The sequence below is a fragment of the Leucoraja erinacea genome, chromosome 32 (genome assembly GCF_028641065.1).
Source record: "Leucoraja erinacea ecotype New England chromosome 32, Leri_hhj_1, whole genome shotgun sequence".
Classification (NCBI taxonomy): Eukaryota; Metazoa; Chordata; class Chondrichthyes; order Rajiformes; family Rajidae; genus Leucoraja; species Leucoraja erinaceus.
Window position 1 is genome coordinate 4,803,841 of NC_073408.1, and position 12,289 is coordinate 4,816,129.

At 46.0% G+C, this 12,289-nt stretch overlaps 1 protein-coding gene across 1 annotated transcript in view; it reads right to left on the minus strand.

Moving 5' to 3' along the window:
* Positions 1-12,289, minus strand: part of pcsk7 (proprotein convertase subtilisin/kexin type 7) — a 132,522-nt gene that overhangs the window by 20,006 nt on the left and 100,227 nt on the right. The window contains exon 12 of the mRNA XM_055660607.1: positions 4,785-4,941. Within this exon, the coding sequence (XP_055516582.1) occupies positions 4,785-4,941 (157 nt within the window). The remainder of the gene's footprint in view (positions 1-4,784; positions 4,942-12,289) is intronic.

Here is a 12,289-nt window from a genome sequence, read left to right on the forward strand (position 1 = left end):
CTGTCTATCTCAGTGGAGACTCGTGGGCTATCTATAATCAGACTTTACTTGACTTTATCTTGCACTAAACATTATTCCCTTTATCATGTATGTGTACACTGTGGACGGCTCGATTGTAACCATGTATTGTCTTTCCGCTGACTGGTTAGCACGCAACAAAGCTTTTCACTGGACCTTGGTACATGTGACAATAAACTAAACTAATCAAAAATGGACGAATTAAAGTGAAGGATGACTCCACTCAACTTAATATCTTTTCAATATTTACCAGCTTCTTACCCACTGTTAGCAGGCTACTGAATCTTATCAGCTATGGGTGTCATTCCAATCTAACTCATTGTAGCCTTTGCACTTGTTTCTTGTCTGCACTTTCTCCACAACTACAACAATATATTCTGAACGCTGGTCTTTTTCTCTTCAAGATTCAAGATTCAATTTAATTGTCATTTGGACCCCTTGAGGTCCAAACGAAATGCCGTTTCTGCAGCCATACATTACAAACAAATAGACCCAAGACACAACATAATTTACATAAACATCCATCACATCGCTGTGATGGAAGGCCAAAAAAACTTATCTCTCCACTGCACTCTCTCCCCCCCCCCCCCCGATGTCAGAGTCAAAGTCAAAGCCCCCGGCTGGCGATGGCGATTGTCCCGCTCTACCTGTTATGCCTCTGTAGCGGCTGATTGTCCTCGAGTGTAGTACCAATACCGTTCCTCTCATGCATCAAAGAGGTCCAATGCAAGGACAGGCACAGTGGTGCAGCGGCAGAGTTGCTGCCTTATGGGCCTGACCCACATAGGCGATTTTTTAGCCTGCCACCACATGGTCGCTGGGGTGTCGCCTGTACGGACGTGAGTAGTCTCTCTCCTCAGCCGCCCAAAGAGATGTAGCGTCTTTCTGCTCGCCACCGGATTTTCAACATGTTGAACAATTTTCTGCGACAGTGGGTTTGATGCCAATGAGCGTAGCTTGACTTCTAGAATACTCTCTAGAATTTAGAAGATTGAGAGGGGATCTTATAGAAACTTACAAAATTCTTAAGGGGTTGGACAGGCTAGATGCAGGAAGATTGTTCCCGATGTTAGGGAAGTCCAGGACAAGGGGTCACAGCTTAAGGATAAAGGGGAAATCCTTTCTTTTTGCACACAGAGAGTGGTGAATCTCTGGAACTCTCTGCCACAGAGGGTAGTTGAGGCCAGTTCATTGGCTATATTTAAGAGGGAGTTAGATGTGGCCCTTGTGGCTAAGGGGATCAGGGGGTATGGAGAGAAGGCAGGGATGTGATACTGAGTTGGATGATCAGCCATGATCATATTGAATGGCGGTGCAGGCTCGAAGGGCCGAATGGCCTACTCCTGCACCTAATTTCTATGTTTCTATGTTTCTATGACTTCTCCCAACGTAGGAGTTGTCGCCAGGATGATGTAGGTTGTCGCCAGTGCCGACAGTTTTTTGTTGTTGTTAAAGTGATGATTCTTTTACATAGACAATTTCAAATTTTATGTCGAAGGGGGGGGTCCAGTCGAAAGGGGGTTCGGCGACTTGTGACCACTATGACAGTCGCCGGCAGTCGTCTAAAAAATCGCCTAAGTGGGACAGGCCCATTGCCAGAGATCCACATCCGATCCTGAATACGGGTGTTATCTATATGGAGTTTGTATGTTCTTCCTGTGATCGCGAGGGTTTGCTCTGGTTTTATCCCACATCCCAAAGAAGCGCAGGTTTGTAGGCTAATTGGCTTCTGTAAAACTGTCCCTAACGTGTAGGATAGCGCTAGTGTACGGGGATCGCTGGTCGGCGCGGGCTCGGTGGGCCGAAGGGCCTGTTTCCGGGCTGTATCTCTAAACCAAACTAAACTAAACCAAACAGCACATTCTGCAACAGGTCCTTTCTCCAAACTAGACAAAATTGCTGGAGAAACTCAGCAGGTGCGGCAGCATCTATGGAGCGAAGGAAATCTATTTCCTTCGCTCCATAGATGCTGCAGCACCCGCTGAGTTTCTCCAGCAATTTGGTCTACCTTCGATTTTCCAGCATCTGCAGTTCCTTCGTGAACCTTTCTCCAAACTTGTGTGTTCTCAGTTTATTCAGCAGCTGCAAAACCAAAATGAGACACTGCTTCCTGCTGTACGCAAGGCCAGAACAAACCTATTAACGTTAATACTAATCACGAGGTATGCAAAACAAACCAGACAGATTTAATTTCAACCAATGTTTGGGTTTACCAGACAAGGTTTAAAGATTGGATTTCGGAGCTTTGAAACAAGATGTTTTCTTTTCCAGTGATGATGGGTAGATGGTACAGATTATAAAGTCAAGCTGGATGTATTGGTGGGTGTGTCTGCGTACAGTACATCAAGGTAATACTACCTCAGGGGAGTAAGATAATAGGCTAGACACCCCTTTCCCCCAATCTGACATCCTGCCAGAACACATACTGAAACTAATTTAGTTAAAACAATATGCGGAAAAAAAAATCAAACAGTAAACTAATGAAAATCCCACCAACCTTTCACCTTGGGGTGAACATTCTCGGAGATCTTTAGACGAAACCCTCGCAACATACAGAGCCTTCAGTGTCGAAAACCGTAATTGCTGCTCGAGGATATTCATAAATATATTAATCCCTCCAGAAATATTAGGATGTAATTCTAGTCCCAAGCATCGAAGCACATATATCCTTCTTGCTTGACCTCCACAGTTCAATGAAGCCAACCTCTGAAACAGTGCAGAGGACAAGTTGGTTCATTGACTGTTAAGTTTACATCAAGTTAGCCCTGTACCTTTAACAACAAAGTGACCATACACATCCTTCACTGTGTAACACGAAGTACAACACATGCACAATTCACTGGAGTAACTCAGCGGGTCAGACAACAACTCTGGAGAAAAGGAATAGGTAACGTTTCGGGTCTTGATCCAAAACGTCACCTATTCCTTCTCTCCATAGATGCTGTCTGACCCACTGAGTTACTCCAGCTTTTTTGTATCTACCATCATTTAAACCTGCATCTGCAGTTCCTCTCTGCACATACACAATTAGGTTCCACGAATAAAAGCAGACAACTGTGTGATTTTGCAGAAAACCAGCAGCTAATCTCAGTGAAGGGAAGAAAAATAAACTGAGATTTGGCAAGTCTGATTTTTAATTGCCTGTTACGCAGTTAATATAATTCAATACTTTCTGGTAAACAGTGAGCAATCTCTGCAGACTTTCGTTCTCAAGAAAAGCCGAGGTGCACAAAGCTTTGTCATGATGGCATTTTGAAGTGTAACAATTAAAACAATTTCCATTGAATATTGCAGGGAGTGACATGGAAGGTTGTCTCATTTTCTCCCCCATGGAAGATTTTTTTTCCAGCCCTGTTTACTGATACTGCTGCCACAGAACTTTGTAAACCTGTGACCTCCAGCGGCTAGAGGGACAAAGGCAGCAAGTGTGTGGCCATCAGGTTGATAATGTTTTATAATGCAGTTATGGGAGGGTGGCGCAGCGGTAGAGTTGCTGCCTTACAGCGCCAGAGACCCGGGTTCCATCCTGACTACAGCTGATGCCTGTACAGAATTTGCACTTTCTCCCTGTGATTGTGTGGGTTTTCTCCAGACGTCAAAAGACGCTTAGGTTTGTAGGCTAATTGGCTTCAGTAAAATAGTGAATTGTCCATAGTGTGTAGGGTAGTGTTCATGTACGGGGTGATCGCGGGTTGGCACAGACTCGGTGGACCGAAGGGCCTGTTTCTACTCTGTATCTCTAAACTAATGAAGAAAGACTGGATAGACTCGGCTTGTACTCGCTAGAATTTAGAAGATTGAGGGGGGATCTTATAGAAACTTACAAAATTCTTAAGGGGTTGGACAGGCGAGATGCAGGAAGATTGTTCCCGATGTTGGGGAAGTCCAGAACAAGGGGTCACAGTTTAAGGATAAAGGGGAAATCTTTTAGGACCGAGATGAGAAAAACATTTTTCACACAGAGAGTGGTGAATCTGTGGAATTCTCTGCCACAGAATGTAGTTGAGGCCAGTTCATTGGCTATATTGAAGAGGGAGTTAGATGTGGCCCTTGTGGCTAAAGGGATCAGGGGGTATGGAGAGAAGGCAGGTACAGGATACTGAGTTGGATGATCAGCCATGATCATATTGAACGGCGGTGCAGGCTCGATGGGCCTGGCCTACTCCTGCACCTATTTTCTATGTTTTCTATGTTTCTAAACTCAACCAAAAGGCCTGTTTCCACGCTGTATCTCTGTGGGCTGACTGGTTTTGCGTTAGTAGAAGTATACAACAATGTTTCCCAGTAAAGGAATAGGAAGAGGAGTGAAACTGTCGAGCAACGAGGAGATCCTGCAGGCTCAGACATTATGACTCTATAACCCCTTTAACCCATCACCCTCATGGGGCATTTAATGACTTGAGGCTTTAATGACATTGTGGTCCTGGAGTCATACAGGATGGACACAGGCCCTTTGGTTCAGTTTGTCCGAGATGCCCATGCACACTGGTCCGATTTGCCTGTTAAGTCAAGTCACTTTTATTTCTATAGCACATTTAAAAAACAACTCTCGTTGACCAAAGTGCTTTACATTGGTGGAGGTACTAACATTATACAACAGTTGCAGGCAGGACAGGTAAGATTGGCTGATGCCAGTGTAAAGGGAGTAGCAGTAATCGAGGCGGGAGGAGATAAATGTGTGGACGATCTTTTCGAAAGTCGCCAAAACTGGAGGACTTGTTTTAATTTAGCTCTTTTAGCCTGTGTTTGAAGCATGTCCCACTAACCTGTCCATGAGGCGTTTGGCTCCGATGAGCGATGACATGCCGCTGGGGCAGTGTAGCGTCAGCTCCAGGGCGCCACGGGCTGGGTGTGATATGGACACAGTCACCGCCACATGTTCCAGAGTCTTCAAGCCCGACAAGTATAAGCCATCGGCGGTGACTGCGGAGAACAAAAACCTTTCTTACTCAGAAGGCAGACAAAAGTGCTGGAGAAACTCAGCGGGTGCAGCAGCTTCTATGGAGCGAAGGAAATAGGCAACGTTTCGGGCCGAAACCCTTCTTCAGACCCTTTCATGCTCACTTCTGCAGCAAGCCATTCAGCCTGTTTATGAAGGAACTGCAGATGCTGGAAAATCGAAGGTAGACAAAAGTGCTGGAGAAACTCCAGCACTTTTGTCTACGAGCCATTCAGCCTATCGGGTCCATGCTAGCTCCGGGAGAGGCAATCCCCTCAATGCCACCATGTTCCTTCCCTTTCCCCTGCAACCTGCTCTCAAACACACACCCATCCAACCTCCTGTGACTCTTTTGCAACCCATCTACTCAAGAGGCAATTTCAAGTCGCCAATTTACTTGCCAACATGTGCCTGGGACACAGGGAGGAAGCCAGAGCGCCCGAGGGAAACCCACGCGGTCCCGAGGAGAACTTGCAAACTCCACTCAAACAGTACCCAAGGTCTGAATCGAACTTGGGTTCCATGATTCGATGAGACAGCGCCAGTAACTGTTGCTCCATCTCAACCCAGTGCAACTCGAACACAGCGTTAAAGCTAGTTAACACCGGATGGGAATAGACGCAACAAATATAATCATGAAAGGAATGAGTTCAGGTTCCAGGTTCCTCACAACTGTGCTTACATGGATCACCTCCCACGGTGAAAGCAATGGGCACCAATTTGAAGTCTTGGTTGAAGCCCATTGACTGGAGGGAAGAAAAAACAAAGGAGAAGATATCCGTCGGTGAAAAGGCGAAACACAAACAGTGTTGCAACATTGAAAAATTGCTTAGTTGCAGAGTGATGTAATTCTGTTTGTTTCTGGGTGTCTTGGCAACAGTCTCTAATATTGAAGGTTTAAGAAGGAACTGCAGATGCTGGAGAATCGAAGGGAGACAAAAATGCTGGAGAAACTCAGCGGGTGAGGCAGCATCTTCATCAGTCTTGTGCATCAGTCTATGAAAGTATGAAGCATCTTCATAGCTGGTACATCAGGCTATGAAAGTAAGCGTGCAGGTACAGCAGGCAGTGAAGAAAGCGAATGGCATGTTGGCCTTTATAACATGAGGAATCGAATATCGGAGCAAAGAGGTCCTTCTGCAGTTGTACAGAGCCCTCGTGAGACCACACCTGGAGTATTGTGTGCAGTTTTGGTCCCCTAATTTGAGGAAGGACATTCTTACTATTGAGGGAGTGCAGCATAGGTTTACAAGGTTAATTCCCGGGATGGCGCGACTGTCATATGCTGAGAGAATGGAGCAGCTGGGCTTGTACACTCTGGAGTTTAGAAGGATGAGAGGGCATCTCATTGAAACATATAAGATTGTTAAGGGTTTGGACACGCTAGAGGCAGGAAACATGTTCCCGACGTTGGGGGAGTCCAGAACCAGGGGCCACAGTTTAAGAATAAGGAGTAAGCCATTTAGAATGGAGACTTTTTCTCACAGAGGGTGGTGAGTCTGTGGAATCCTCTGCCTCAGAGGGCGGTGGAGGCGGGTTCTCTGGATGCTTTCAAGAGAGAGCTAGATAGGGCTCTTAAAAATAGCGGAATCAGGGGATATGGGGATAAGGCAGGAACGGGGTACTGATTGGGGATGATCAGCCATGATCACATTGAATGGCGGTGCTGGCTCGAAGGGCCAAATGGACTACTCCTGCACCTATTGTCTATTGTCTATTGTCTATTCCATCATCTGCAGTTCTTTGTGTCTCCATCAATGAATATTATGGTGGTGTTTAAGAGGGAACTGCAGATGCTGGAGAATCGAAGGTTACACAAAAAAGCTGGAGAAACTCAGCGGGTGCAGCAGCATCTATGGAGCGAAGGAAATAGGCAACGTTTCGGGCCGAAACTCTTCTTCAGACATTATGATATTATGGCGGTGTTGGCCTGAAGGGCCAAATGGCCTACTCCTATACCTATTGTCTATTGTTTATTATCTATTGAGCGCTGGAAATAGGCAACGTTTCGGGTCGAAACCCTTTGGGTTTCGACCCGAAACGTTGCCTATTTCCTTCACTCCATAGATGCTGCTGCACCCGCTGAGTTTCTCCAGCATTTTTGTCTACCACTAATATTGAAGGCACATTTTCAGGTGAAATGTCTTTTCTTGCATCAGACTTGACCGAATGACCCCCAGGGTGGAGCAAGCCTAACAGATTCATCACGTCATATTTTCAACCACAACAAGCTGATTAGGAGCTCTCACTCTCCACTCACGGTAGAACCAACGTTTACTCATGCTTACGGATCAGACAGTGCTACTTAAAAGGTCAAACCCGCCAAGGCAGATTCCCAGTGACTACACTCTACGTACACTGCATGTTACTCACGGCAAGCACTAACCCTGCCCATGCATCATCATCACAGCTGTGTTCCAACCAAACCTGGCTTCCAATGTCCCTGTGTCGTTGCTAATAAAAAACTTCAAGAATAAATGGGTTATCATTTGCCGGTTTTCAGCTTGAAATGGCAACTATCAGTCTGAAGAAGGGGCCTGACCGAAGAGTCATCTATCAATGGTAGACAAAAGTGCTGGAGAAACTCAGTGGGTGCAGCAGCATCTATGGAGCGAAGGAAATAGGGAAAGCAGTTCCTTCTTAAATACCTTCAATTTTCCAGCATCTGCAGTTCCTTCTTAAATCTATTTCCTTCGCTCCATAGATGCTGCTGCACCCGCTGAGTTTCTCCAGCACTTTTGTCTACCTTCGATTTTCCAGCATCTGCAGTTCCTTCTTAAACACGTCATCTATCAATTTTGACTTTAAGCCCTGTCCCATGGTGCGAGTTCATTCCAAGAGTTCTCCCGAGTTTGCCCTCATTCGAACTTGGAGATTTACGGTAATGGCCGCTCGTCAGTACTCGGGGCTCCCGTGGACATTTTTCAACATGTTGAAAAATCTTCGCGAGTCTTCCCGTGCTTACCTGCCATTAGCGAGTCTTCCCGAGTACCTGCCGTTAGCATTACAAGCCGCTAAGTGACGTCCCCGAGCTCCGACGTACCCGCTACGTTCATTCTCCGTGCTTACCACGAGTTTGATTTTTTTAAAAATTCTAGAGGGCTCTTGGAATGAACTGGTACCGTGGGACAGGGCTTTGAGAGGTGTATAAAACCATGAGGAGAGGAGATATGAGGGAGTGACTGGGGTGAGACTGGTCCTTGATTATGCTGCTGGCCTTACCAAGGCAGCATGAAGTGTAGATGGAGTCAATGGGAGAGAGGTTGGCTTGCGTGATGGTCTGGGCCATGGCCACATCTCTCTGCAATTTCTTGCAATCTTGGTGATGTTTCAGGTCGGAGCTCTTCTAAGGGTCTGAAGAAGGGTTTTGACCAGAAACGCCACCCATCGTTTTTCTCCAGAGATACTGCCTGAGCCGTGAGTGACTCCAGCACTTTGGGCCTATCTTCGACAGAACAGTTGAGTTCACTTTTGGCACATGTACCGAGGTACAGTGAAAAGCCTTTTTTGTTGCATGCTCTCCAGTTACTGAAAAGACTATACATGATTCAAATCAAGCTGTCCACAGTGTACAGATACAGGATGAAGGATATAATGTTTAATGCAAGATAAAGTCTGATTAAAAATAGTCCGAGGGTCTCCACTGGGGTAGATGAGAGGTCAGTTCTGCTCTTTAGTTGGAGAGAACTTTGGGACGAGCCCCAGAAACAGTGAAGCCGCAGTGTCTGAAGAAACAAGAGAGGCGGCCAGCAGCCAAAACAAACCGCTGCAAAAGGAAAACAAACTCCATCTAAGCTCATCCGCCATTTCACCACAGCTGTTCTTAGCCTGAGCGGAGGGAGAGAAACGACAGGCCTATGCTTCCTACTGTAGCGGGCCGAACAATGCGTTTGGCAATTTGCTGTCGAGCATGTTGGAAATGACTCTGATCAGGCAAACTCTGGGTGTTGTTTGACAGCCAGGCGGCCTCTGTCTACATTTTACTGCCACCGTTATGTGGAGCAATAACATTGCCTTAAATGGTCAACAACTAGAGGGTAACCTGGCTATCGACCAGCTTCAACTTCAACTTCAACAGTGAAGCTGCCTCCCGTTGAATGTTAAAGTTTGCATCACATTTCCTCTCAGATAAATTCTCAGTAGAAACATGACTCTTGGCTACGTCTAAGCCAAAAATGATCAATAAATACAAAAAAACTAGTGGGCGGGCATGAGCTCACTCCCTGGCTGACGGTAACCATTTGAAGTTGGGATTAGTGTTTACTTCATCCCAGAGGAAGTCAGGCAACAGCCTCCTCCCTCTAAGCCCAAGTGCTCAGCTTCTGCGATTGTTGTCTGGTGATTAGTATCAATGGCACTTACAGAGTCATACAGGGTGGAAACAGGCCTTTCAGCCCAACTTGCCCATGCCGACCAACACATCCCATCCACACTAGTCTTGCCTGCCTCCATTTGGCCCATATCCAAATGCCCTATCCTAAGGTTACACAAACAAGCTGGAGAAACTCAGCGGGTGCAGCAGCATCTATGGAGCGAAGGAAATAGGCAACGTTTCGGGCCGAAACCCTTCTTCTAATCCTATCCATGTAGCCATCCATGCCCTATCCTAATCCTATCCATGTAGCTGTCCAAATATTTTTTTAAGGAGGAACTGCAGATGCTGGAAAAGCGAAGGTCGACAAAAGTGCTGGAGAAACTCAGCGGGTGCAGCAGTATCTATGGAGCGAAGGAAATAGGCAACGTTTCGTGCCGAAACGTTGCCTATTTCCTTCGCTCCATAGATGCTGCTGCACCCGCTGAGTTTCTCCAGCACTTTTGTCTACCAAATATTTTTTTATTATTGTGATAGTGCTTGCCGCAATTACTTCCTTTGGCAACTTGTTCTAAACACCCCGCTCTTTTTGTGTGCAAAACGTTGCCCCTCAGATTCCTATTAAATCTTCCCCCCTTCTCAATTTAAACCTATGTCCTTTGGTTCTTGATTCCCCTACTCTGGATAAAAGACTGTGCATTCACTCTATCTATTCCTCTCATGATCTTGTACACCTTTATAAGATCACCCCCCTCATCCTCCTGCGTGCCAAGGAATAAAGTCCTTGCCTGCTCAGCCTCTCCCTACAGCTCAGACCCTCAAGTCCTGGCAAACATACTCACAAAACTTCTCTGCACCCCATCTAGCTTTTACAACATCTTTCCTATAACAGGGAGACCAAAACTGAACGCAATGTGGCCTCACCAATGTCTTGTACACTTTGGTATGACTGTGCTTGGGGGTGATGGCTTCCCCAGCTGAGAGTACTCAACAGGTCATTTTCCACCACGCTGAGCCTGGGAGTTCCTGCACGACCTCTATTAGTTTAGTTTAGAGTTCCAGCATGAAAACAGGGCCTTCGGTCAATAGACAATAGACAATAGGTGCAGGAGTAGGCCATTCGGCCCTTCGAGCCAGCACCGCCATTCAATGTGATCATGGCTGATCATCCTCAATCAGTACCCCGTTCGAATGGTCATTGTGAACCATTGTGTCATCAGTGTCATTGTCAGAATATAGTCATATTCCCTGACTCCGCTATCTTTAAGAGCCCTATCTAGCTCTCTCTTGGAAGTATCCGGAGAACCTGCCTCCACCGCCCTCTGAGGCAGAGAATTCCACACTCAGAACTCTCTGTTGAAAGGACATACAAGGGGGATATAAATTATTATATTGGAATTGCCAATTGATCAGCACACACTGTGGCAATAGGGTTTGAAATCCCTTGCCTGTCAAACCAAAACCATGCCCACCAACCAGCACCAGAATATTTCACTTCTACCTCCACTGTTAGCAAGTGCTTCTGGCAGGCAGGTTCACAAGCCAGAACTAGGCACTTTGTGTTTGCTACAGAAACATCTGGCTGTGTTATGTGGGACCTTGTAAAGCCAATTACCAATCTGCTCATGGCAGCAACTCTCTCCTGTTGGGTTCAAACAAATATTGGCAAGACTAAACTCAATTGTATTGCAATCCAAATCCGATCGCTTTTGAACTTGGTTGTGAAACCAAGTTCTGGAGCAGTCAGCCTAATAGCCCTGTCCCACGGTTCATTGTTCATTCCAAGAGCTCTCCCGAGTTAAAAAAAAATCAAACTCGTGGTAAGCACGGAGAATGAATGTAGCGGGTACGTCGGAGCTCTGGGACGTCTCTTAGCGCTAACGGCAGGTACTCGGGAAGACTCGCTAACGGCAGGTAAGCACGGGAAGACTCGTGAAGATTTATCAACGTTGAAAAATGTCCACGAGAGCCCCGAGTACCGACGAGTGGCCATTACCGTAAATCTCCGAGTTCGAATCAGGGCAAACTCGGGAGAACTCTTGGAATGAACTCGTACCGTGGGACAGGGGTTTAACAGACTGAAACATTCAAAACAAATCCGAAATGTTAACGATTCAGTGAGAAGATCAGGGCCGTGAGTCGAGAGTCAAGACATACTGTCATATGTTTCAAAACAGAACAATGAAATTCTTACTTATACCAGCACAACAAGTATGTATACCTAGTACTCCGTAAACACCACAATAAACAGTTCAGTGTGCGTGTGTGTATAAACAGTAACAGTGCAAAGACGAAAACAATGTCCCCATGTTTATGCGTAAGAAAGAACTCCAGATGCTGGTTAAAATCGAAGGTAGACACAAAATGCCGGAGTAACTCTGCGGGACAGGCAGCATCTCTGAGAGAGAAGGAATGGGCGACGTTTCAGGTCGAGACCCTTCGAAGGAATTGGCGGTTTCGGGTCGAGACCCTTCGAAGAGTTACACCAGCATTTTGCGTCTGCCCCCAAGTCCGAACCGATTTTGAGGTTGTAGTGTTTAATAACCTGATGGTTATTAACCAGTTGTTTTGGTGATATCAGAGATTCACCAAAGTGAACCAAACCACCAATGAACCATGTAGGTGCTATAGAGAAGTTCCAGCACGCTCTTCCATTGACTTCCAATGGAATGACTCTTGGAAGCAGAATATTGACATTGCAACCAGGGGTGAATTTCCTGGCCTGACTGTTGCGCAGTTATGTGTTAACCACACAGCTGGCGTCTACCAAGCCAAACTTGGTAAGGATAGCAAATTTTGTTATTTGAAGAATGTTGATGGATTTTGATGATGTTTCAACATTTCACATTCACCATTACTGATATTTCATTCCAAATTTATTTAATTAACCAAATGTAATTGCCAAACCATGGCAGTGATGGGATCTGTACTGACTTTGCTGAATATTTAGATCAGGCTTTCAGATAATCGACCAATACTAACCATGAAGCTCTCATTTGGGCCCCATATCTGACGTGCTG